This window comes from Dama dama, chromosome 20, assembly GCF_033118175.1.
Source record: "Dama dama isolate Ldn47 chromosome 20, ASM3311817v1, whole genome shotgun sequence".
In the NCBI taxonomy this organism is placed as follows: Eukaryota; Metazoa; Chordata; class Mammalia; order Artiodactyla; family Cervidae; genus Dama; species Dama dama.
In genome coordinates this window covers 46,244,180-46,271,723 of record NC_083700.1, presented here as the reverse complement: position 1 = coordinate 46,271,723, position 27,544 = coordinate 46,244,180, and the positions used below count along the sequence as shown (strand labels likewise).

The 27,544-nt window shown below is 38.2% G+C and overlaps 1 protein-coding gene across 1 annotated transcript in view; it reads right to left on the bottom strand.

Moving 5' to 3' along the window:
* Window positions 1-429: 429 nt before the first annotated feature.
* DPYD (dihydropyrimidine dehydrogenase) overlaps window positions 430-27,544 on the bottom strand; it is an 886,622-nt gene continuing 859,507 nt past the window's right edge. Inside the window, exons 21-23 of the mRNA XM_061121314.1 lie at window positions 25,054-25,197; window positions 5,360-5,500; window positions 430-2,114 (exon numbers count right to left, since the gene is read on the bottom strand). Of these exons, the coding sequence (XP_060977297.1) occupies window positions 1,944-2,114; window positions 5,360-5,500; window positions 25,054-25,197 (456 nt within the window). The 3' untranslated portion in view covers window positions 430-1,943. The remainder of the gene's footprint in view (window positions 2,115-5,359; window positions 5,501-25,053; window positions 25,198-27,544) is intronic.

Sequence of the window (27,544 nt, the reverse complement as noted above, 5' to 3'; positions counted from 1 at the left end):
CTGGATCTCCTGCATTGCAGACAGATTCTTTACCAACTAAGCTACAATGAAACTGCATTTAATTTGTTAATACATGAAAAGATCTGGAGGTTTTTATGATGGAGAAATATGATGGCACAATCACGTTGGCAAGTAGTGTAGCATAACACCCGAAAAAGTGAGCAGGGATGTCAGCAGGGATATCAAATGACCTGTTAGGAAGTTATTACAAGAGCTGGACAATACATGTTAGAGGAATGAACTATGGCAGTTTCTACAATTTAAAGCTGGGGAAAGCCTTGGGGAATGTTTTAGGTGTAAAATTATTGGACATGGTAAAAGGACTGTATGAAAACAGGGAAGACAAAAAGTAGAAGTAACTATTTTGACTTTTGAAATTGAGTTTGAAATGCTTAAATACAGCAAGTGGTCAGATACATGGATAGAAGTCAAACTTGCAGGTATAGACGTTAGCATCATCTGTACAGAAGGGGTGATCAGTCAGTGTGGAGGAGTGGGAAGAAGTCTCAAGGACACCTTCATTAGATCTGAACTAACTTTATTATATGTATTACTGAATGTGAATGAAATTTACAACAGAGTTAACCCCAAACTACTCTACCTCAAAATCTAAATGGTTGACATGAGATTGTATTTGCAAAAGAGATAGAGAATGACCATGTTATTTAAAATGCTTTATAAAATTTTATTTAATATTATTTGATCATACAGATTTTATGGTAAATGTGCATTTCTAAAAGTGCATAATCAAGCATTTATTTTTTTCTTGATCTTGCATTTGTCATAGAAAGGTGCTATGGATGATTACATGAAGATTTACTACTTATGGATTCATATTAAAATATGCCACAAAGAAGAGATAAACAAGCTTATAAGATGCTGTTTGCTGGTTTTGAAAATAGAGGAATATAAAAATATTATTTGGCAGTAACAGAAAATACCACTTCTTTTTTAATTACTTTCAAAACTCAACATGAACACTAAAATAAAGAGTTGGTAAAGTGGTATCACCCATTTAATATATATTGCCCATACTGTATTTCTCATTCTTGAATAATGAAGCACATAACTCCACTTCTGTATAATCTGTGCTGTGTTCAAACATTAATTGCTGGGATCATGAAGGTGACTATATTAGAAGCAGATAGAACAGATATGTGCACAGCAAAAGAGTGGCTTTAACCAGAGTTCCATCCTAATGTCTTACTTTGTTGGGAACATAGTTTACATATTTAAAGAGGAATGTCATGTTGATTCATTGGTAGCATTTGGACACCCATCTCAGGCCTGAGTGGTGAATAGCATAGCTCGATACAAATGGTTGCTGAACACTCTCGCCTTCAGTATCCAGATATTTCAGTGACCAGACCTTAACAAAAAGTTTCCCAAACCCTCATTGGCTTTCTTTTCCTACCATAGTAAATAATTATTTGACTTCATCTGAGCTTTATGGAGCTAATTACTTTTGCTTAGAAACAGAGTTAAAATTAAATGTAATTTTTAATTATAAAATGTTTCCTTGGAAACATTTGCTTGTAAGTTAAATTGTACTTTGTTCTAAAATACTTAATTTCCCTTACAATTAGAAATCAAAGACAGAACTCAGCATAGGGCAATTTGGAAAGTGTAGCATTAATTGCTACAAAAAAGTTAATTTTTTCATTATGGACAACTGATGGTGAACATCCAATTAACTGCTACATAGTTATATTGAACAATTCTGCTCAGAAAAGAATTATTCTATTTTATGACCATTAATTGAATGATCACTGGAAGCAGACATTTTTAAAATTCAGAAATTTCTTTAGAAATTACTTTTTTTTAAAATTTAGAAATTATAGGTTTGTTTGAATTTAGCAAAAGCTGAGCATAATGATCACAATTGAAAAGATCAGCATAAGTAGGTGACCTCGAAGTTCACTGCAACTGTTTCACAAATCACCTTAACACACAGGATTCACAGCCAAGGGCAAGCCTCTCTTTGGTTCGTAAGGTGTTGTCCTGGAAACCATTTTGATGCAGTCGATAATAGGGCAGACAGAGAGACAGAGGGTACAGCCCGTACAAGCGTCAGTAATGGTGGGCAGGTGGGTTTCAGGATCAAACTGGATAGCCTGCAAACAGAAATAGAGAGTCTTGCTGTCACTGCCCACAAAGGGCAAGAACGCCCCTATTTTGGCATCAGCGTTTTTCTCCACCGCAGGAGAGCTGCGCTCGGAGACAGCTACGCCCAGCACGGCGGTGCAGCTATAGCAACAGTTGAGCTGCTAGGGAAGAGGGGGGGAAAAAAAGAGGGGAAAAAATCCTTTTAAACTAGAAACACGATGCTTAAAATTCCTTAGGGGTGTTTTTCTTGCTTTGTGTGAGGAAAATATTTCATAACATAGGAACTCTCGGGTTTCCTGCGTTGTGAGCAGACTGTGGGTCCTGCCAGTCTGACCACGACCTGGTGGGTCGGCTACCTGAGGCGGGCAGGGCGCTTCCACACCTTGGCCTTTTCACACGCCTGCTTCTCGACACTGAAGTGTCACATTATGGGTATAGAGCTTACAGAAAGGCAATAGAAAAAAAAAAAAATTAGCTTAAGAGCCAGCCTTCAGGTTTGAGGGTTTCCAAGCTGATTCGAGGCATTACTCCCCCACCAAAGGGAAAAGCACTGAAAGACGGGAACCCGAACACCCGGCTTCTGGTCTGGCCCCACACTCTTCTGCTTGGAGAACCAGGATAAGGTTTCCAGTTCTCAAACTGCTCAGGATCTTGAGAAACTCAATAATTTATTCCTTTCTCCCTCCTTCTCTCTCATCTTTCCTTCCTTTCTTTCTTTTAACATGATTTAATTTACAATATGGTGTAGCAATTGAACAACAACAATCTGTAGTATGCAATGAAAATACCTACTGTGAAATTTACAGTTGAGATTTTTATTTAAGTAGAACGCTTTACCCCCTGAGCCACCGGAAAAGCCTTGAGATTTTTATTTAAAGTCATGATGACTATTTGCCTGTGAAAGAGATATTTCAACAATGGAAACAACAGACAAGAATTTCCATCCAGGAAAGACTTCAGGGCAGCTACATGGGGGCAGAGAGGGCTTGAGGACTCGTCGAGAAGTCTCTCTTGGAGAACAAGTCAATGTTTTTACTCAGGCTGCGTGCTAATTTGGAGGGATGAGCGAGGGGGCTGAGCAAAATTACGAGGGTCAGTAAGCCCCCACCTCGTCCCAGATACTCCTGGAGGTCAGGTCTGTGAATCTTACATTTTCAAATAATTACTGAGTTCTGATTTTTTTTCCTGTGTCATATACAACATGTTATAAAATCCAATTAAAGTATTTGTTATGTTTAAGAATTTCCCTCCGTCAAATAAGGTTCCTTGCAACTTAATATTTTCCCTTTTATGAACATAACAAATTAAAATGGTCTCATTAGAGTGAATTATGTCAGAGTGCTTAATATTTTTAAAAAATTCTGAGCTTTAAGGAAACAACCATATATCTGAACAAGTATGTAGCTATGACAAACCATTAGGAAATTTGGTCTAACCAAATTGTTGCCATGTTTTGTAAAACAACATCTCAGATGACTGTTTAAATGAGTAAAAGCTATTCTCTTCCTTATGTATCCTTTTATAAACAGAAATCCAAGAAACAATTGATGAAAATAAAATAATACTTACATCTTAGAAATCTTACACTTTGAAATTTTGCAAACATGTAAAATTTCACATTTGAAGATTTTTATTTTTATTTTTTTTTATTTTTATTTTCTATTTTTTATCTTTGAGAGACAGAAGAGCCAAAGGAAGGCTTTTAAAAATCTTTTTGAATGCATAATTTCAATCTCTCCCCTCACTAATAAGATTATTTTTGTTGAAGTTTTGCCAAGGCTACAATTCCAAGGTGGGAATCATAACCTCCAATATTTAAGACATTAGAACCCTGGTGCTGTGACTTTAGTGTTAGAACTTCCTGACTTATCTCTGTTTGGTTAATGAGAGGAAAGATGAAATGAAAATGAATATGATATGATTATTCAAAATAACTGCTAGAGATGCTTTTCAGGTGTAGAAAAAGATGAGTAAATACAATGGGTAAAAACTGGGTATGGAACAGCGTTAAATTAAGGAAGAAGAGGTTTTTTAAGAGTTAAACTTATGTCTGTCATACCTCTATTAGGTGGTCAGAAGAATACATAAAATCATATCACAAGCAAATAGGACCTTTCTCCAAGCTAAATAAGGTGAACGAAATATAGTTTTTAAAGAATAGGCCATTTTATCTATCTTGAAAATTCATTAATCATCTTAAAGGGATCTTATTTTTACTTTATTATACTTCTTTATAGTGTGAAATACTTAATGAAAACAATATTATTCTGTAGCTCTTAACCCGAAGACAGCTGAATGCGCCCTTTTTTCTTTATTGTTCCATGGCAGACTCTCAGCTGAGGCTCGGGGACTGGGAAGAAGCTCTGGCTCACTTTATGTGGTAGGAACACAACTTGCTCAGCTTTTCCAGCTACAGAAGAATTTCAGGTCCCAACCAGCACAACCAGTTGGTGGTAAAACGCCTTTTCTTTCTAACTGTAGTAAAAGCCCAGTCAACACTGAACGGAAGGCCACAGAAGGAAGCAAGTTCCTTCCAGATCATGGACATAAGTGGTAGTTCTTTTCCCTGCTTTCTCCTTTAAGATATGATGCTTCCTTATGGCCGTAATTGTGTAAGTTTTTGTTTGAATTTTTCCTTCCAATTTTATGAGTGATGAAGTGACACTAAAACAATACTGTGCACCGAAAGGTGGCCTTGTTCTTATGAATTATTAGCTTCCTTTGAAAAAATCACTAGAAAAACGGTATGGATGAACGTGTTTGCATGGCGTGAATAGAGACACAGATGCAGAAAACAGAGGTGTGGACATGGGGTGAGGGGGAAAGAGGAGGAGGGGTGAATTGGGAGACTGGGATTGACATATATATACTAGCATGGGTCAGACAGATAGCGAGTGGGAGCCTCCTGGATAGCTCAGGGAGGTCAGCTCAATGTCCTCTGGTGATCTAGATGGGTGGGATAGGGGAGGTGTGAGCGAGGTCCATGAGGGAGGGGATCTATGTACATATACGCTGATTCACTTTGTTGGAGAACAATAATTATCCTGACATTGTAAAGCAACTGTTTCTCCAATTATAAAGGAAAATCACCTCTGTGCTATGGATGTGAGGGGATGGAAAGCTATGTCACTGCTGAGAAGTGACGCTTGGCATGTCTGGTCTGAATCCCACACTTCACAACAAAAGATGCTTTCTGCTACAAAAGCCAGAAGAAACATGCCTCACAGCATCTTAATTACAGCATGACTCTTACCTGGTAGCCAGAGTCATTACAGGTCATGTAGCATTTGCCACAGTTGATACACATCTCTTCATCGATCACAGCCACAACCTGCTCTATGTTGCTCAGTTCACCATATGTTCCAAGGTACTGCAGAGCTTTTCCAATCACATCCTAAAAGATAGGCGCCAAATTACTTACAGGGCTCATTTTAAAATATTGCCGTGTTATGACTAGTATCGGTCCAAATCTCCCTGTTTTTATAGAATGTTGCATTATCTAACTTAGAAGATTTTAGATATTGTAGCTTTCATGGATATACTTTTTAAAATTGTAGCTTACATATTTCTGTGTCCTGAAAGATGGACCCTCTCTCCATATCTAGCTTAGAAACACAAGACTTAACTCATTGCATTCAACAGGTTTTCCACAAATGATCTAAATCAATGTTTCTGTGGGCAGGAGAAATGACGCATTTTTCAATGGTTGTGGCTTCCTTTTCCTTAGTTTTGGACTCTGAATGACCAAATAATGAGGAGCAACAGAGGGAAATGCACTGATACTAGAAAATGTTAGATTGCTAGGAATGAGAATAAAAATGTGAACACTATGCATTTATAGCACTGCATTTGAAGTCTAGATTTTCATTTAAAAAAGATAGCACACCCACCTGTCATGTTTTGAAGAGTTATTTCATTATTTAAAAATTCTAATTTATGTTAATTAATTAGGTTAATCTAGTAGCTAAATAAGATGCTCTTTTGCTATTAAAGAACTCGGATTTTCTTCGTTCACCATTGAAGATTCTTCATGCCGTTACACATCTTTGTTCTTCATATTAATTGGAAGTGTGCTTAATATGTGAAGCACAGAAGATGTTTCATCAACAATAAGAAACACTTTGTTTCATAAAACAAAACAGAAGAATGTAACAATGTTTGTCAAATTAGTATGCTGTCAAGATTTTCTGTTTCTGTTTTTAACTTTTAACAAGACAATCTTTTGTTTGAATTCAAGGTCCATGTTCAAAGAGGTTTCACTCTTATTTAAAGCCATCTTCCCATATTCTCTTTGGTATTTTATTTCCTGCTCTTCTTTTTATGACCTTGGTTACCCTTTTAAACTTTTTTTTTTCCTGTTTCCACTCTAAATGACAATATGCTCATGACTTTGAGCTTTCAAACTGAAACAAAGTTTACATTATTATTAACTGTTTATTGGTGTAGCTCTCAAGGAATAAGAAGATCAGAAACTTAATGTCTTTTACTATTTTCTTTTCAGGGTGTTGAAAATATAATTTCAACAATCTCACTGTCTGTTTGTAAGGGGCTGCCTGGGGGTCCAAATCAATATCTCCATCCTGAGTTTCTCTCACAAACTCAAGATCTTTATCAGTGGCATGATGAACACCATTCCTAGAATTTGGTACAACAAATTCACCACTCACTGAACTTTTCATCAACATCACAAAATTGGATCTTCCTCTGATTTCCTTAGTCATGGAAACACTGTTAGGATTTCTTCGGTCACTGAGGCTTGACATTTCAGAGTTGCATTTTACTCCTACTTCTCCCTACTCCAATATCTCATCGGTTGCCAAGTCTTTTGAGTTCTGGATTTGCAAAATCTTTTGAATCTTCTTTCCATGTCCACTATAGTTTTTATCCACTATTAATTAATTTCCCATTACTTCTAAGGTAGTTACAAGAGCCTGCACAGTAAGTCTCATCATTATTTTCTTCCTTTCCCGTCCTATCTTATGCAGTGTTGTCATCTTAATCTGTGCTGTATAACACAAACTGCATTTCCCACTACCTTACTAAAAAAACAAAGTCTACTGAATTAAATGCAGCTTCACATTTAAGTCTAGCGTTTAAGGCTTTCACTGGCGTGCCTTTTTTGGTCTGATTTCTCACTTTCAAACACCGTGTGCTTTAGCTATACCAGACACATGCCCCGTACTGAACACACTTATCAATCAACTCCTCTGGTACCTAATTTTATCTTGGGTCCTCTGTGCAGAATACTCTTCCTTCCCTTTTTGATTTTGAAAAATCTTGTCCATCCTTCAAAGACAGCTGACACACCACTACTCCAAGAAGATTTCCTCAAGCTTTCCTTTTTTTCTAACCAAGTAAGGTGTGATCTCTTCCTCTTTCTCTTTCGTCTCCTACCTCTTTCCTTCCTACACACCCACAGTGGCTCATAGTATTTTATCTATTATGTGGAACTAATGATTACCGATTACTTTGAGTTCTTACTATGTATTGGGCCAGTGCCATAATTTTTAAGCATTTTCTCACTTAAATCTCACACATATTATAGAGGATGAGGTGCCTAACATTTAAGGTATAAGAGTAAGTAAATGAAAAAGCAGGCATTCAGACTAGTGCTGCCTAACTTCAAAATCTATGATTGTAAGCACTCTGTTATGCTGACTCATCTGTTGCTTCTCTAGCAAATTCTGCTTCATCTCATACATATTTCTATATTTGCTTCCTATATGCAGTCTTTTACTAGGCTTTATTCATCTTTGTGTCACATGTGTTATATCTTGCTCTTGAGATCACTGAAATCTAATGGGTACTTGAATATTTGTTAAAATAAGTGTATCTTTCATTTCTTTATATATTAAATATATGGCAAAATATTAGGCTAAAATATTAGTTTTATTACAACTGAAATATTAGTTGTATGGGCTAATAGCTATTTGTAATTTACTAAATATTTTTTTAAAACATGAGAGTCACAGAAAGATTTGAGTACTTTTTTAAAATCATTTTTTATTGGAGGATAATTGCTTTACAATATTGTGTTCAGCTCAGTTGCTCAGTCGTGTCTGACTCTTTGTAACCCCATGGACTGCAGCAAGCCAGGCTTCCCTGTTTATCACCAACTCCCAGAGCTTACTCAAACTCATGTCCATTGCATCAGTAATGCCATCCCACCATCTCATCCTCTGTCGTCCTCTTCTCCTCCTGCTTTCAACATTTCCCAGCATCAGGGTCTTTCCCAACGAGTTAGTGCTTCGCATCAGGTGGCCAAAGTATTGGAGCTTCAGCTTCAGCATCAGTCCTTCCAATGAATATTCAGGACTGATCTCCTTTAGGATGGACTGGTTTGATCTTCTTGCTGTCCAACAGACTCTCAAGAGTCTTCTCCAACACCACAGTTCAAAAGCATCAATTTTTTGGCGCTCAGCTTTCTGCATAGTCCAACTCTCACATCCATCATGACTACTTGAAAAACCATAGCTTTGACTAGACAGACCTTTGCTGGTAAAGTAATGTCTCTGCTTTTTAATATGCTGTCTAGTTTGGTCATAGCTTTTCTTCCAAGGAGCAAGAATTTTTTAAATTTCATGGCTGCTGTCACCATCTGCAGTGATTTTGGAGCCCCCCAAAATAAAGTCTCTCACTGTTTCCATTGTTTCCCTGTCTATGTGCCATGAAGTGATGGGACCAGATGCCATAATCTTAGTTTTCTGAATGCTGAGTTTTAAGCCAACTTTTTCACTCTCCTCTTTCACTTTCATCAAGAGGCATACAGATTTCTCAGGAGGCAGGTAAGGCGGTCTGGTATTCCCGTCTCTTGAAGAATTTTCCACAGTTTCTTGTGATCCACACAGTCAAAGGCTTTGGCATAGTCAATAAATTAGAAGTAGATGTTTTTCTGGAATTCTCTTTTTTTTTGGTGATCCAATGGATGCTGGCTATTTGATTGACAATATTATGTTGGTTTCCGCCAAACATCAATATGAATCAGCCACAGCTATACATATGTCCCCTCCCTCCTGAAGTCCCCTTCCATTTCCTACCCTACCCCATCCCTCGTTGTCCCAGAACACTGGGCTGAGGTCACTGTGTCAGACAGCAAATTCCCACTTGCCATCTATTTTCCATAAGATAAGATATATATTTCCATGCTATCCTTTCAATTCTTCCCACCATCTCCTTCCCCCACTGTGCCTACAAGCCTGTTCTCTGTTTCTGCGTTTCTACTGCTGCCCTGCAAACAGGCTCATCAATATCATCTTTCTAGATTCCATACACATGCATTAATATACAACATTTGTCTTTTGCTTTCTGACTTCTTTCCTCTGTATAATGGGTCTAGGTTCATCCACCTCATTAGAACTGACTCAAATGTGTTCTTTTTTATAGCTGAGTAATATTCTATTGTATTGATGTACCACAATTTCTGTAGCCATTCATCTGTCAATGGACATCTAGGTTGCTTCCGTATCCTAGCTATTGTAAAAAGTGCTGCAACAAATATTGGGGTACATATGTCTCTTTCAGTCATGGTTTTCTCAGGGTATTTGCCCAGTAGTGGGATTGTTGGGTCATATGGTAGTTTTATTCTTAGCTTCTTAAAGAATCTTGAATACTTCTTCAAATACAAAATAATCATAGTCAAAGAATCTAGATATGTTTAATATTTAAATGGATGAGGTTCTTTTATGGCTGTAAAAGACAATATGTGATAGAAAATAATTTTTTCAATCTAGTAGACAACTCAGTCAAAATGGTTGTTTCATTGAATTAGAGCATGACTTGACTGAAATAATCAGTGAATATTCAAAAGCTGATAAAACAGGAAACTCTCTAGACAGCAATCCAGCTTATAAGGTTTATTCCAAAGAAACAATGCATATTTCTAAGAGATGTTATTGTAGGAAGCAAATTCACATTCTACATATATCAATTACCCTTTTTGCACTTTATTGGGGAATTGTTCTTGTCATTTCTTAAAACATCATTTTTTAATGTGAAACTAAATAAAACAAAGTCTTTGGAGCCTCTAAAGTTTATTAACACATGGTGTTAAATTGAGTCATTTGCAGTGATGTGATGAACCTTGAGTATATCACACAGAGCGAAGCAAGTCAGAGAAAGAAAAAGAATGTATATGAATGCACACACATGGAACCTAGGAAAACAGTAACTGATGAAAGTATTTGCAGGGCAGAAAAAGAGATGCAGACCTAGAGAATGGACATGCGGACACAGTGCGGGGAGGAGAGGGTGGGATGAACTGAGAGGGCAGCTTTGACATTTATACATTTGTGCTCATGCACAGTCACTCAGTCAAGCCCAGTTCTCTGTGACCCCCTCAACCATAGCCTGCCAAGCTCTTCTGTCCATGGAATTTTCCAGGCATGAATCCTGGAGCAGATGGCTATTTCTGCTCCAGGGCATCTTCTCAAGCTAGGGATTGAACCCACGTCTCCTGTGTCTCCTGCATTTGGCAGGTGGATTCTTTACCACCAAACACCTGGGAAGCCTATATATACACTACCATGTGTAAAATAGATAGCTAGTGGGAAGTTGCTATATAGCAGAGTGCGCTAAGCTCAGTGCTCTGTGATGACCTAAGGGGTAGGGTGAGGGGGTGGAGAGAAGGCTCAAGAGGGAGGGCATATATGTATACTTATAGCTTATTCACGTGTTGTACAACAGAAACTAACATACATGGTGAAGCAATTATTCTCCAATCAAAAGAAATCACCTCTCTTTCATCATAGTTCTTAAGAAAATTAATGTCTTTTAATCTGAAAAATGATCCAAGAATGACAACTATTTTAAATTATTTTGGAAAGAGTATCAAAGAAAATGAATTATCATTCTATGCGGTGGAAAATGTGGAGGTTTGTTTAAAATCAAAGCTTCCATGTAGCACTTAGTCAGCTTACGAAAGCCTTTGAGTCCACATTCTGGAATTTGGAGTTTGCTGAAAGGTTCGTATAATCAACGAAGCACATATGGCTAGTCTAGTCCCTGTTGGACACACATCTGTGGCGATTAGGGAAACTACATTCATTATTACAAGCAAGGTATGGCTATACAAAGGTCAAATGATGTGCTATAGTCATCCCTGATTAGTGGAAAAGTTTATGTATGAATGTGTATGTGGGAAAAAGTGATGCTAAATTCTTTAAAGTATAGATGATACATTTGATTTAAATATCTGTTCCCAAAATTAATGTTGGAAAAGAGTACAGAATTCTAGAATCACATCTTTGCCAATTAATTATTTGTTTGGGATAGTCAAAAGAATTTTGTAAAAACAGATCAGTCAGTATTTCTGGTTAATACAAACTTTAGGATCAAAGAATGAGGAACTAGAGGACCCCCATCCCATCTGTCCGAAACAGCCAATATTTAAATTATTTGACATAGGTGTTTAATTACTTTACCATTTCCTTTTCTGTACTGTTACCAATGTCACAGGTTCTTATTTTTTATATCAGGTTCACTGCTTGCTTAATTATCCTATCAAAATAGGAAATGAGATCATTTGGTTTGTTCCTACTGAATTTATGCTGACACTTAATATTTTCTCCTTTAACTAATGTTCTCAAATCAAAAGTTCAATGATCCTTAATGAAGCTTTTCTACTTATATCTTTTCCTCACTCTCCTTGCCACATCCACTTTTTTCTTTTCTAAAAAACCTGGTGTGTTCACGCTCAGTTGCTCATCATGTCCAACTCTTTGCTCTCCAATGGACTGTAGGCCGCCAGGCTCCTCTGTCCATAGGATTTCCCAGGTAAGAATACTGGAGTGGGTTGCCATTTTCTTCTCCAGGGGATCTTCCCAACCCAGAGATGGAACCCACGTCTCCTGCATTGGCAGGTGGATTCTTGACCACTGAGCCACGTGGCAAGCCCAAAAGAACCCAGGGCACCATTTATTTTTCAGCAGTGTGATAGAACAATATCATACAAAAATACTCTCAAAAATATTGCATACAATTTATTTTTGATATCTTATATAATGTCCTCTGAGTAAGGAGATAGGGAGGGTGACTGTACAATTAGAAAAAGAAGTCCAAATTCTTTAAATTTAGAGTTTAAATTCAGTTGAACTCTGATAACAGGACTCAGGATGAATAAGGTGAACTGGGAGGGCAAAGACAAAGCTTGATTCAGGAAATAAAGAAGTAGGTTAGTGGAGAAGGTGAGAGAAGCAAGCAAACCAAAAGATGGGATAGAAGCTAATGGAGAGTTAGTCGCTCAGTCGTGTCCAACTCTTTGTGATCTCATGGACTGTAGCCTGCCAAGCTCCTCTGTCCATGGGATTCTCCAGACAAGAATACTGGAATGGGTTGCCATTCCCTTCTCCAGGAGACCTTCCTGACCCAGGAATTGATCCCAGGTCTCCTGCATTGCAGGCAGATTCATTACCATCTGAGCCACTAGGGAAGCCCAGAAGCTAATGAAAATCTGGGAAGCGAAGTGCGTGAGGTGAGAGGGTGGAGTGGGAGATAGACAGATGGGTGTGATTTGGGTGTAGTGAAGGTTGGTTCAGTATAGATTTGTGGCCCTGATCACTGTATTCTTTTTATGTGGGTTGGTTCAGGCTTTAAAGTAGCAAGTTCTTGCCACTTTAGATTTAAATGCATTTAATGACGCTAAATGTGATGTGTTTCTATTGTACCTTATTCAACTCTTGAATATGTTTTCCCTATTCTTTTTGGTTCTGAGAGCGTTCTTTATGGGGATGCTAGATAGATAATGGGAATTGAACAGTTCTAATTGTAAATTAACTATATACCAGTTATTCAAAGTAATAGGTGTTTTCTCTTTCCCTTTTTAAAAAGTTTTTAACAAAGTACATTTCTACTTTTCCTAATATTTTCTCCAAATTCAGATAATTTGAGGCCTTGTTACTTCTGAAACATGTTAAAATCTTGATGCCACTCTTTTCTGATCATCGTTAGTCATATGATCTCTATTTTCTCATATGACCATTGAAAACGGAATTACCTAAAGGCTTAACTCTTTTCCTACTCCTTGTGAAACTCAGAGATTATGTCATCAAATTTCAATTTGGCAGCTTCTCATTCTTCTTGATCATCATCCAAGTTACAGCTCTGGCTACGGGATTGTTTTCTGTTGTTGTTTCTGAATTCCCTGAAAGTAGATTCACTTAAGGTGGCATACATTTTACCTCAGACTTCCTTTCTATGGCCTAATGAACTCTAAGATGATATAGAATGGTTACTTTCCTTCAAGATTCTTTTAGCTGCCATTTTCCACAAACAGATTTTTATAAGGAGCCAGAAATAAGCCAATGCAGTAAGTTCCTCATTGCTTCTTTCTCTTTTGTGAGATTAAATTTCCAACAAGGCAATTCAATAATTTTTTCAATGTTTTGCCTTGAGTGGAGTAGGATTTTCATCTGAAGTCTACAAAGGCTTACATCGCTGCTCTCTCTTGCCCTTCCATATTAACCATCTGGTTACGAGGTCTCTGATGTAATCCCAGGATAACACTTCTGTTCTCCTTTCACACTCTCCTGCAGCTGCTTCCTCCATGCCTTACCTTCAGGTATGTGGATTTCCATGCATGTGCACATCTTTTTGACATATACTGCTTTTCCTCCAGCCCTTCAATTAGACTTATTTATTTTGAATAAGATACACCTTTCCATCATCATATTCTAGTCAGGAGTCACATTTCAAAATATCCTCGCAAGACTTAAGAGATGATTTTTACCAAAAATTCTTTTCATGTGTTTTAAAGTTCTGTTTGACAATTTTTCATCTCCTATTTGTCTGTATACAGACAACTGAGAATGTGAATACCTCCTGCCCATTTCTCTGGTATCTTCTGAAAATTGCTGGGAAAGTCCTCCAGTATTTTTCTTTCTGTGCCACCCCTTTTAGGCTTCATAGTATATAATATGGCCTTACAGTTTTATCGGAGTACTTTTCTCCTTCCCCTCACAACTCAATTGAAATAATAAACCACTCGATCAGGCTGACTGGTCTCCTGCCAACACTGTCTTGCCAGTCTTATGAGATGCAGTCCATCTCTTACTAGAAGCAGCAGGAAGAAGAGATGAAAACATCACTAGTGCCCCTAAACCATTCATTTTCCTACCCAGAAATTCAAAGACGTTAGAGATACATTCCTGACTTCATAAAGAGAAGGAGAATTCATTCTCATATATATCAACAGAAGTGGGAAGCATTCGGGGAACTTTATAAGTCTTGGCAGAATCTCAAATCTCTGTTATACGCTGCCTGGGAATAAAGCACGTTTCTCGTTTAGCAGGGCCAAATATGCACACTGTCACTTCAGTTTTCTTCAGCCAGGAGACAAAACTGTCTCCTATTTGGCTTCTTTTCTCTAGCACAGGTGAACCTGTGGAATGTCAGGAGCTTCTTCAGAAGGTCCTGGTTCATCTTTGAGAAGACTTTTATCTATTGCTGGAGGCCAGCTCTCTTTTGCTTATTTTATCTCATTCTTCCCCTTCAGTTTTCCGATACTGATGTGGATTACTCTCCTCTTCCTCTGAATCTTTTTTTTTTCAATTTCTTTCACAAAAGTGAAAGCCCCACAGTATGGCAACATGTACAATAAAGGCTGTGTCACTGTGAAGTGGAAGCCAAGATGTAGGGTTGATAAAGAGGAAACTGACTGGATGCCAGGCTGACTCTAAGTGAAAGGGAAGTTTCTCAGTCATGTCCGACTCTTTGAGACCCCGTGGACTGTAGTCTACCAGGCTCCTTTGGCCATGGGATTTCCCGGGTAAGAGTACTGGAGTGGGCTGCCATTTCCTCCTCCAGGGGATCATCCCAACCCAGGGATCGAACCTGGGTCTCCCACACTGCAGACAGGCACTTTACCATCTGAGCCACCGGGGAAGCCCGGCTGACTCTCGGGCCCTAGACTACTCCTTGCTGCAGGACTGACAGTCTCTGAGACCAGTTTTTAGCTTCCAAGGATGCAAGGAGAACCTGGATACCATGTTGGCTAGCAAAGACTTCTAGTTCTTGAAGGTGAAAGTGAAAGTGAAGTTGCTCAGTCGTGTCCAACTCTTTGCGACCCCATGGACTGTAGCCTACCAGGTTCCACCAACCATGGGATTTTCCAGGCAAGAACACTGGAGTGGGGTGCCATTTCCTTCTCTAGTTCTTAGGGACCCTTTAGTCACGGTGTACCACTGTGTAACTCCTGGTGCTTCAGCTGGAATTCTTGAAAAGTATAATCATTACATCCCCTTGCCCTTTCACATTATATTAAGACCAATGGAGAAAATGGGATTATTTTCCTCATTATTACCTCTTAGTTTGGTCCCTTCCATAAATCTTACTGAACAAAAGAATGAGTTGTACTGGATTTAAGATCCCATGGCTGCAAATTATTCCAAGTATGTATTAATACTATGCTTTGCCAACATACTCATATGCTTAAAACGCCACCTTCCTTTTATTTTTTTCTCCCTTTCATGAGAGACAGTAGAAGATAGTGATTAAGGGCTCAAGTTCTAGAGCCAGATTTTGGAACCAAATCTTGGTTTTGACATATTTCTAGCTGTGTGACCTTAGATAACTTATTTAACCTCTCTGTTTATTAATTACTTAATCAGTAAACTAGGGAAAATATGGGTACCTGATAGGGCTATGGTGAGGCTTAAATGAGTTAATTCACAGGCATGCAGAACAGTGCCTGAAACCTCATAAGTACTCAATAAATATTAGCTTTTATTATTAATTCTCTGCTTAATTAACACTAATTTATTAAACTCCATGTTAAATATCACCATCTCTGTGAAGCTTTCCACAATTACCCGAGGCAGAACTAATCCCTTTCACTCCTCTCTGTTCCCAGAGCATTTTGTACATATTTGAATGAACTGTAAATAATTTTTAACATGTGTCTCTCTCCCTTGTTAGACTATGAGCTCCATAAAGATAGATATCTTTCTTTTTAAAATTCATGTTGTATTCCCAGTTTCTAGCACAATTCCTGGATTGCAGCGAGTGCATAGTAAATATATGTTAACACTACATCTCCTCCGAGATCAGGAAAATTGTGGTGCCTCGGACTGTGTACCTTGTATGTCTCTGGAAATAGACCCAGTCCTTAGCACATTGCCAGTCACATAGCAAATACTCAATAAATATTTACTGAGTGACTGATATTGAAACTGCCTACCTCTGTAGCAGCAGACCATTACTTCTTATCTGAGGTATTTGAAAGAAAAAGAAGAACAAAAGATGAGATCTATTGAGCATGGCTTGCTTAGAAATAATATTGTCACACTCATAACCAGGGAAGATGGGGGTAGATTAGAAACTTGAATGCATGACTGAAAAACTTGTTCAGACAAGAGGGGCTTAGTTAACTTTGTGGGGCACTGGGGCCCTCTCTGTAGCAGATGGGGAATAATATACTGTGCTAGCTGAGAGGATAAACAAAGCATTGTCATGGAGTTTAAACTATTGAACAGAGGAATCTATAAAGAGGCCAGCAGAGGAGAGAACAAACAAGCTAAAATAAACAGATGGGTGGACAGAAAAAATATTAAGCATGAAAACAGATAACCCAGACCCTCAGGAAAAAGGGAAGAAGGAAAAACGGTTATGTCAAGCATAGAACAAACACTGTAGAGAAAGCATGAAAGTGATGATGAAGCAGCAGAGGGAAGAATGCAGTGTGCCTGGGTAAGTGTGGTACAGTGAAGCAATAAAAGCATGGGGAAGCAGTGTCTGATGCACATGCAGAGGCAGAATGACTCCCTTTAAGAAGGGAACGTGACTATTAATTTCAATGTCGTCCAGATGGAGTGGGAATTAATGGGGAAGGGACGGGGGGCTTGTATGAAAGGAACAATAAGTGTGTCCCCTTACATTTGATTATGCTTTAGGTGAGGGGGCTTCCCAGGTGGCTCAGGGCTTAAGAATCAGCCTGCCAGTGCCGGAGACACAAGAGCTGCAGGTTTGATCCTTTGGTCGGGAAGATGCCCGCGAGAAGGAAATGGCAACCTGTTCCAATATTCTTGCCTGGAGAATCCAGCGGACAGAGGACCCTCACGGATTACATACAGCCCATGGGGTCACAAACAGTTGGACACAACTGAGCCGCTGGGCAAACAGGCTTAGTACGATACGTTCACACACATCACTTCATTGAGAACAATGGAGCTGTGGCCTTCTGACATCTAGTGTTTATTCTCCCTCCTGCCAATGTCTCCCCTATCTTGTTGCAATAGCCTTCTAACCAGTCTCCCTGCTTTTGTCCTTGCCCGTCTAGGACGTCGCTCAACACTGCAGCCAGATGACCCTTTGAAAAACTGAGTCTGATTACGTCGTTCTTCCTTTTAAAAAGCCTCCATAGTTTCCTGCCAAGGACTTTCCTACTTCGGAGTTTTTGCATTTTCTGTTCCTTCTGAATGGAAGGCTGTACCTTGGGTGCTTATGTGCATTTATCACTCTGTCTCTGTGATGTGTCTACTCATGCCATTTAACCAGGCAGGCAACCCCTGACCAACCAACCTCTCCGGCAATTCCTTTTCTCCAAAACCTGCTGAACCTTCTCCACAGCACTGTGACCATCTGATAACAGTATGTATCCACTCGCTCATTTGTTTATTGTCTGTTCTCACTAAAATGTAGGCACCCTCAGAATTGGGCTTTTGTTTTGTTCACTACTGACTTGCTGGTGACTAGAGCATTGCTGGAACATAGTGAGTGGATATTAATAGTCATTGGATGAATGACAAAATGGATGTATGGGTAAATAGGATAATTACTGCCAATTGGAAATTGAAATCTCAGTGGTTACACGTGAAAGACACAATAAAACATTATTGGATGCCCTTGCTAAGATGAGTAGCACTTTCTGATCTGTGGTCCACTTCCTCAGACTTCCTCTTTTATTTCCCCCCTCCACATCATCATTTCCTTCTGATTATTCTCTTATTTCTTTGATCACTTGATCCCATTTTCTTCCCTAGAATGTCCTATTCCCTCATAGGGTACTAGGTTAAGCAAGAAATAAGAAAATATACGAGAAGCTACTGTCTTGTGTCTGGCAACTAGTAGGCGGTCAGTATGTTAGTTTTCTCTTTATATCCTCCAGCACAGGTCCATAATTAGCCGGAGTTCACTAACTTCAGTATGTTCAAATCTAAATTTTTCAACCACATCAAAAAAACTCATCAAACCTAAAAACACCAGGGAAAAAACCCTGATTCATTATCTTTTATTTTTCTTTATTTTAGTTAGTGTACTACCAATAATTTAAGCATCTTAACCTCCTTAATTGCAATTCCTTACCCTTCCTTATACCCCAGTATATAAAAGAATCACTAAGCTTGAGAAGAATTAACAGGACCTCATCAATTTCACCTCTGTCTCTGTTACCCTATCACTGGGAATAGCCCCCTTTCCTCTTGACCTTCTAGTCACTACCCAGTCTACAGTCCTTAAATGCTACTTTCTCAAAGAGGCCTTCCTCATCCCCTTCAATCTAAACTAGGTCATGCTATGAAAAAGACTGCATACATCTTGTATTTTTTCTTTACAGTTTGTACTATAAACATAATTTTATGTTTCTTTCTCAGTTCTATACGTTTCATGGGGATAGAGGCTGTGTCTGTTTTATTTGTTGTACTACAGATGTCCAATTCCTAGCACATTGCTTGTCTCATGGTAGGTATGCAATAAAGATTTCCTGAAAAATGTATGAACCTCTTCAAGACTTCCAGCTTGGTTGACCTCCAGAGCTTTACACTTTTAAGTTTATTTTGTTTGACATAAGGAAATGGAAAGTCACCCTAACCAGTTACCTCCTTCAAGTTGTCCATTCCTAACATCATAACTAATAGCGGATAACATTTATTTAGGATATATTTAGGTGTAGACTAAAAAGCTGGAAAAGGAAATGGCAACCCACTCCAGTATTCTTGCCTGGAAAATTCCATGGACAGAGGAGCCTGGTGGACTACAGTTCATGGGGTCACAAAGAGTCAGCCATGACTGAGCACATGAGCACAGGCTAAAAAGCACTTCACATGCTACCTAATTTATAATTCCATGAGGCAGACTCTTTTATTATGTCCATCTTACAGATTAGTTAGCTGAGGCAAGTTCATATAGCTGCTAAGTGGCAGTGCCATGATTTGAACCCAAGTAGTGTGACAGAGGGGTTTCCCAGGTGGTGCAGTGGTGAAAGAACCCATCTGCCAATGCAGGAGATGCAAGAGACACAGGTTCCATCCCTGGGTTGGAAAGATTCCCTGAAGGAGGAAATGGCAACCCACTCCAGTATTCTTGGCAAGTAAGGGAGGAACAGAGTCCAGATAAGATATGAAGTCATCTTGGATAAAATAATGACATATCTTATGATCTTCTACTTACTGCAATGTCATAAACATTTAATGAAATTGAATTTGGGCTTACCAATTTTCTTTTAGGAAGTAGCGCATGTTTGAAGAAAATCAATGCAAGGAATTCTTAAGAAGCTGTTTCCTTCATTGAAATACATAGCAAAGTTTGTAAGATTTTAGCAAATTACATTAATGGGAAAATAGTTTTCTGAATTAAGCCGAGAACTACCCTGTCACATAGAGTTGTTGTGTGGTCAATTGCTCAGTTGTGTCCAACGCTTTGCGATCCCATGGACTGTAGCCCACAAGGCTCCTCTGTCCATGGGATTCTCCAGGCAAGAATACTGGAGTGGGTTGCCATTTCCTCCTCCAGAGGATCTCCCTGACCCAGGGCCTGAACCCATGTCTCCTGCATCTCCTGCACTGGCAGGTAGATTCTTTATCACTGACCCACCTGGGAAGCCCATATATATATCTTTATACATAATATATACCTATCCCAGGTATTGTGAAGATTAAATGAGATAAAACAGGTATAGAACTTGGAACAGTACAGGCACATTAGAGCTACTGATTGCTATACACTTCCATGGATGCTCACAAGATATGAATTTTCTCTCCTAGTCTGGAAAATCATATTGGAATATGAGTAAAACTGAACTTATTAGATACAAGGAAATGGAGAGTCTTGAATGAAATACACTTAAATTAAAAATACTATCACATGCACACACAGAGTTCACTTTTGGTAACAATATCATAGCTTTAGAGATGAACAGTCATCTAAAGCCACCATGGATACTTTTGGGATAAGAACAGACCTCTACTTCCTTCTTCCTCTAAAACATAAACTCTGTTCCATTTTATAGAAATATAAAACCCTATAGAAAGCAAGATGAAATGAGAAATCATTGTCATAACAAGTAATTCCCCATTTCCCAAAGAGAGAGTTGCACTTATAACTGATGAAAATGTTCCTTCACCTTCCAGACCCCCACCACCCAATATCAGTTCCTATTATGCTATCTAGGACACAATGTTTTCCTAAATTAAGTGATAACGGTAGAATGGGTATGGGCATCCTGGGGAGAAGAGGTAGTAGCAAATCCACTTGACAGTGAGAAAAAAATCTACTATAGCAACCCTTTAATTTGTCAGTCAACATGGTTAGGGTCTTAGATGATAGGAAGTTGGTATCCACAGTGTCTTGAGGCTTAATGTACAGTAATACTTGGGATAATTCAGTTTGGATCATCTCTGAAGTATGCCAATTTAGAATAGAAATGTCAGCTTGTATTACTTTTAATAAGACACCTCATCTCTCCTTCAGAATTAAAAAAAAATGTTTACTTAATTTCTTGACTTCCCATTTCTTTGTTTTTTTTTTAATTCTGCTCAGTTTGATATTTTATTTGGATTAGTGATTAGCTAGCTTTTTTTTTTTCTTTTTTTAATTATTATTATTATTTTTTTTTCCAGTGGGTTTTGTCATACATTGATATGAATCAGCCATGGATTTACATGTATTCCTAATCCCGATCCCCCCTCCCACCTCCCTCTCCACCCGATTCCTCTGGGTCTTCCCAGTGCACCAGGCCGGAGCACTTGTCTCATGCATCCCACCTGGGCTGGTGATCTGTTTCACCATAGATAGTATACATACTGTTCTTTTGAAATATCCCACCCTCACCTTCTCCCACAGAGTTCAAAAGTCTGTTCTGTATTTCTGTGTCTCTTTTTCTGTTTTGCATATAGGGTTATCGTTATCACCTTTCTAAATTCCATATATATGTGTTAGTATGCTGTAATGTTCTTTATCTTTCTGGCTTACTTCACTCTGTATAATGGGCTCCAGCTTCATCCATCTCATTAGGACTGGTTCAAATGAATTCTTTTTAACGGCTGAGTAATATTCCATGGTGTATATGTACCACGGCTTCCTTATCCATTCATCTGCTGATGGGCATCTAGGTTGCTTCCATGTCCTGGCTATTATAAACAGTGCTGCGATGAACATTGGGGTGCACGTGTCCCTTTCAGATCTGGTTTCCTCAGTGTGTATGCCCAGAAGTGGGATTGCTGGGTCATATGGCAGTTCTATTTCCAGTTTTTTAAGAAATCTCCACACTGTTTTCCATAGCAGCTGTACTAGTTTGCATTCCCACCAACAGTGTAAGAGGGTTCCCTTTTCTCCACACCCTCTCCAGCATTTATTGCTTGTAGACTTTTGGATAGCAGCCACCCTGACTGGCGTGTAATGGTACCTCACTGATGAAAGAAATCAAAGAGGACACAAACAGATGGAGAAACATACCGTGTTCATGGATTGGAAGAATCAATATTGTCAAAATGGCTATTCTACCCAAAGCAGTCTATAGATTCAATGCAATCCCTATCAAGCTACCAACGGTATTTTTCACAGAACTAGACCAAAGAATTTCACAATTTGTATGGAAATACAAAAAACCTCGAATAGCCAAAGTAATCTTGAGAAAGAAGAATGGAACTGGAGGAATCAACCTGCCTGACTTCATACTCTACTACAAAGCCACAATCATCAAGACAGTATGGTACTGGCACAAAGACAGAAATATAGATCAATGGAACAGAATAGAAAGCCCAGAGATAAATCCACAAACCTATGGACACCTTATCTTTGACAAAGGAGGCATGGATATACAATGGAAAAAAGACAACCTCTTTAACAAGTGGTGCTGGGAAAACTGGTCAACCACATGTAAAAGAATGAAACTAGAACACTTTCTAACACCATACACAAAAATAAACTCAAAATGGATTAAAGATCTAAATGTAAGACCAGAAACTATAAAACTCCTAGAGGAGAACATAGGCAAAACACTCTCTGACATAAATCACAGCAAGATCCTCTATGACCCACCTCCCAGAATATTGGAAATAAAAGCAAAACTAAACAAATGGGACCTAATGAAACTTAAAAGCTTTTGCACTACAAAGGAAACTATAAGTAAGGTGAAAAGACAGCCCTCAGATTGCGAGAAAATAATAGCAAATTAAGCAACAGACAAAGGATTAATCTCAAAAATATACAAGCAACTCCTGCAGCTCAATTCCAGAAAAATAAATGACCCAATCAAAAAATGGGCCAAAGAACTAAACAGACATTTCTCCAAAGAAGACATACAGATGGCTAACAAACACATGAAAAGATGCTCAACATCACTCATTATTAGAGAAATGCAAATCAAAACCACAATGAGGTACGATTAGCTAGCTTTAATTCAACTACAGCAGGTCCTTTGTTTGTTCTCTTTTTGTTTTGCTTCTACATTTCCTGAAGGAATTTGTTGCTGTTCAGTTACTAAGTTGTGATCAACTCTTTGCAACCCCATGAAGTGCAGCACCCTAGGCTTCCCTGTTCTTCACCGTCTCCCAGAGTTTGCTCAAATTCATGCCCATTGAGTCAGGGATGCCATCCAACCATCTCATCCTCTGTCACCCCCTTCTCCTCCTGCCCTCAATCTTTCCCAGCATCAGGGTCTTTCCAATGAGTGGGCTCTTCACATCAGGTGGCCAAAGTATCAGAGCTTCAGCTTCAGTCCTTCCAATGAATATTCAGGATTGATTTCCTTTAGGATTGACTTGTTTCATCTCCTCACTGTCCAAGAGACTCTCAAGAGTCTTCTCCAGCACTGCAATTTGAAAGCATCAGTTCTTCAGTGCTCAGCCTTCTTTATGGTCCAACTCTCACATCCATACATAACTACTGGAAAAACCACAGCTTTGAGTATACAGACCTTTGTCGGCAAAGTGATGTCTCTGCTTTATAATATGCTGTCTAGGTTTGTCATAGCTTTTCTTCCAAGGAGCAGGTGTCTTCAATTTCATGGCTGTAGTCACTATCCATGGTGATTTTGGAGCCAAAGAAAATAAAATCTGTCATTGTTTCCACTTTTCCCCATTTATTTGCCATGAAGTGATAGGACTAGATGCTATGAAGGAATAGAAGACTGGAAAAAGTTGCAATGTTTTACATTGCATTTCTTTTATTTCAAATATAAATAATATTTTACTTTGATTCTTTTATACATACAGCAAAGATGGAGATCTTATGTTTACTTCAGACTAATTAACTAGAGACACAGACCCAGAATTCCCACTTGACCCCAAATCATATAGTAGTTATAGTCAAACATGGGAGGCGGTTGTGAAGAGCTGAAGGATCCAGCTTCTTCTTTATCATCTGTGTCCACGTCATCCTTTTAGTAGCACACAAATAATTTAAAGTAAACAGCTCAAGAGACTCTTTGGGGCTATTTTATTGTTGAAAGTCCCAAGTGTTCACTTTATTTGGAATTATGGCATTGAAGTGCTGGTAGAGTTTGTGTTCAGCCACTTCCATATTTCGTTTCAGAACTCTGAATCATTTAACCCTCCCAACATCAAGAAAAAATTCCACTGTTTTTTTATAGGGCACATTTTTTCTCTCTCATAGGTAGAAGACATTTTTAAGGGTTCCAATTTCTATTTGACTACTAAAGAGGAATTCCAGAAAACTCCTAAGAGCAAGCTTTTCAACTGATGCTTCAACCAGAAAATGGGGATGTAGGAGTAGATAGTCACCAAAAAGAGAATAAGTTTCAGTGAATGTAAAGCACATTCAGTGACAGTGATTTCAGAGACAATGTGGGCCTGTAATCCGCCCCCGCTTCCTTTTTTTCCCATTATTATTGCTTTAAAATAATTCCATCTTGAGGGAGGTGGGCAGGAGTGAAGTAGATGTGGCTATAAGGGGGCAAGCTGAGGGATCTTTATGCTGATGGAAATCTTGTATCTGCCTGTGGTGCACACAGGACCCTACACATGGGGTGAAATTGCATGAACTAAACACACATGTATGCAAACACATGCAAATGAGAAGCACAACTGGAGAAATCTGAATACGATCAGTAGATTGTATCTCTGTCATTTTCCTGGTTGTGATACTGTACTACAGTTTTACAACATGCTACATTGCAGACACTATGTAAAGGGTACACAAGACCTCTCTGTATTATTTCTTACACTTGTATGTGAATCTACATCTTGCACACATAATTCCATCTTAATAATAATTTTTGATATTATCCAGAAAATAATTCTAAAACCCAAATTTGAACAGACTTTCCCAGGCTGAAGTGGAGAAAGTTTTTCTACAATGTAAGGTATCATGTTGATATTGATGGTGCATATTGATCATGCGGGGCTTCCCCAGTGGCTCAGCAGTGAAGAATCTGCTTGCAACGCAGGAGACACAGATTCGATCGCTGGGATGGGGAGATCCCCTGGAGGAGGAAATGGCAACCCAGTCCAGTATACTTGCCTGGGAAATTTCATGGACAGGGGAGCCTGGTGGGCTACAGTCCATGGGATTGCAAAAGAGTCAGACACAACTTAGCAACTGAGCATGCATGCATACAAAAGAGGCTGTCTTGTCATCACAGACAAAAATTTTTTAACTTTCAATATATTTTAAAAATGAAGCCAGTGATGTATTTAAGCAGGAAATAAACACAAACTAAACAGTAAAATAGACATATATATATATATATAAATACACACACAAACACAGCTTAATCTTTACCTTAACAGAAGGAATAGTTTTTTGGGGGATAAAATGGTTTCTCTCAAGTGGTGGAAAGGTCGCACTTTCTTCTTTCAGTCTAAACTTTTCCTCTGCTATGATTTTCTTGCGCTTCTCAAGATAAGGTCCGAAACTTGGCAGTTTCTAATAGGAAAACACACAAACAAGAAAGCATGTTAGTTCACAGAATAGAAAAATGTGAGAATATAAACACATAAATATTATGAACAAACAAAATGTGTGTTTGGAGACTGGTTCAGGTAAACTGCAACAAGGTCTTCATTCTTGGACCTTTAGTCTTCTAGGTATTAGATTTCATTAATTATTAAAAAGAACACAATATCACAATACCATTACTAAATATATATGTGTTATATATACAAATGTTCATTTAAAACACATCTCTAAAAACGGAATAAAATTCACAATGGTAAAATCAGACCATTCACTTAAAACAATAGTTACTAGTTAGACCATTTGTTCAGTTCATATAGACAGAAAGTGAAACCTATTGATGGTTTTTTTCCTCTTCATCAGGTTTTTAGCACAGTATAGACACAGCCCAGTCTCTGACAAATGCTTTTGTCAATAGCAAAGATACTTGGCCAAAGTTCTAATCTGTATCTCTATTTTATTGTGTTAAAATTCTTACTACATCTCTTTAAAGACTGAAACTAATGTTGACTGCAGTCTACTGGAATAGCTGAAAAACAGAATGGTAAAAATATTGATTTCTCTGTACAGAAAATAAACTTTATTTGTATGAAGGTGGCAAAAATAGAAACGAAAAGCAGAAGAAATATCACATTGCTTAAACAAACTCCATCAGTATTCAAAATCACATTATGTAGCTTTAAATCTCAAGGTTATTCAATTGTACTTTACAAAGTTCATTTAGAAAGATACCTGGATGTCATGGAAAAATGCTAAGTGGTTTCAAGTTAACATGAATATGCCCTCCTATTATTCATTATCTTACAATTATTTCCTCTTCACTTTGTCCTTCTCTTCTAGAACCTTTGATCTTCACTTTTACTGACATATACTGCTGATGATAGACACCATTGAATTCCAAATGTTCTGTGTTTGCTTGTAACTTGGAACTGCTAGGTCTCTTTCCTAAGACTGCAAAAATAACCCCCTCCCACCTCTCCTGCAAAATAAAGCACATTTATCTAGCCGATGAAGGCTTGGAAAACTACAGCACTCCAAGGTCATACTGATCTCTGACCTAGCAAGTACTTTGGTACAAAATCATAGTTGTTTCAAAACACTGGCCTCTACCTGCCAGGCTGCATAATGCCCTAGCAAAGTGAGTTCTCTTGTCCTTTAGAGATGTCAGTAGGGTAGGTAAACTAAACTTAAACTATGTTACAATTCAGCCAAACTGCACCTGGAAATTTATATTGGCAGAAAAGATTCATGTGTAACTATCTAAGATTGTTACTTCCATTATCAATTTACTGTAATTATGTCAAGTTGAGGAAATAGAAACAATGTTATGAATGCCAATTTAATTTACATACAATTAAACCAGAACTATACACTTCATCTCCGCACCTTAATGCTTTCCTAAATTACTATATTTAATGATTAGAGTAATATGAAATGAGATGATGGAGGGAGAGAATATATGAATATATTGTATCTATTTTATCATAAAGTAAGTGATGCTGTCCTATTAAAACACATAGAGTATAAAACAAATCCTTAATATTATCACATATTTAGGGCCCTTTAATATAGAAAAGATAAGCTTGCTTAGAGTATCCTCTACTGAAATGACTCTTTCCCCTGGCACATGAGGCGTGAGGGATTACACTTAGTGCCTATGCCCCTTAGGGTCCTGATAACACCTCAGAAGGTGGTGAATGCATGTCCACTTGATACAAATCTTGTCGAAATATCACTCTCACCACACTTCTACATCAAGGACACTCTCACCCTAATCTTACATCCTTGAAGATTATCAAGATTTGTTAGTGTGAAGCACATGACCTCTGAGGCTAGCAGATCCCTCATAGGAAGGCAAGTTTTATGAAAATCTGAACCATTATCCTCTTCCTTGACAAGGTCTTACCTTATTCAACACTGTCTCATTTCACCTAAGAGTTCTATAACGTTATTCAAAAGAAATCATCCTTGGAACTTGTTAGTCTACTTTTAAACATAGACCAGAGGAGATATTTCTTTTCCATTTAAATTATTATTTATCCAAAGAGAAATAAAGTAGTTAAATTTAAACTGTGATCGTTTAAATTGTTCCAATAATGGTAATAATGATAGAAAAATCGTTTGATGCAGAATAGAATACAGCTTGCACAGACACCAACCACTTGTTATTTGGTGCAATTTTTTATTTTTTTTTTTTTTGCAGTGGCTGACCATATTTGCCATATTTAACTAATGCAGCCTTTTCATGACTAATGGTGCTATAATTATAATGTGTTAACCTTTTATAATTTATCCTAAGGAGAGGTTCTCAATTTAA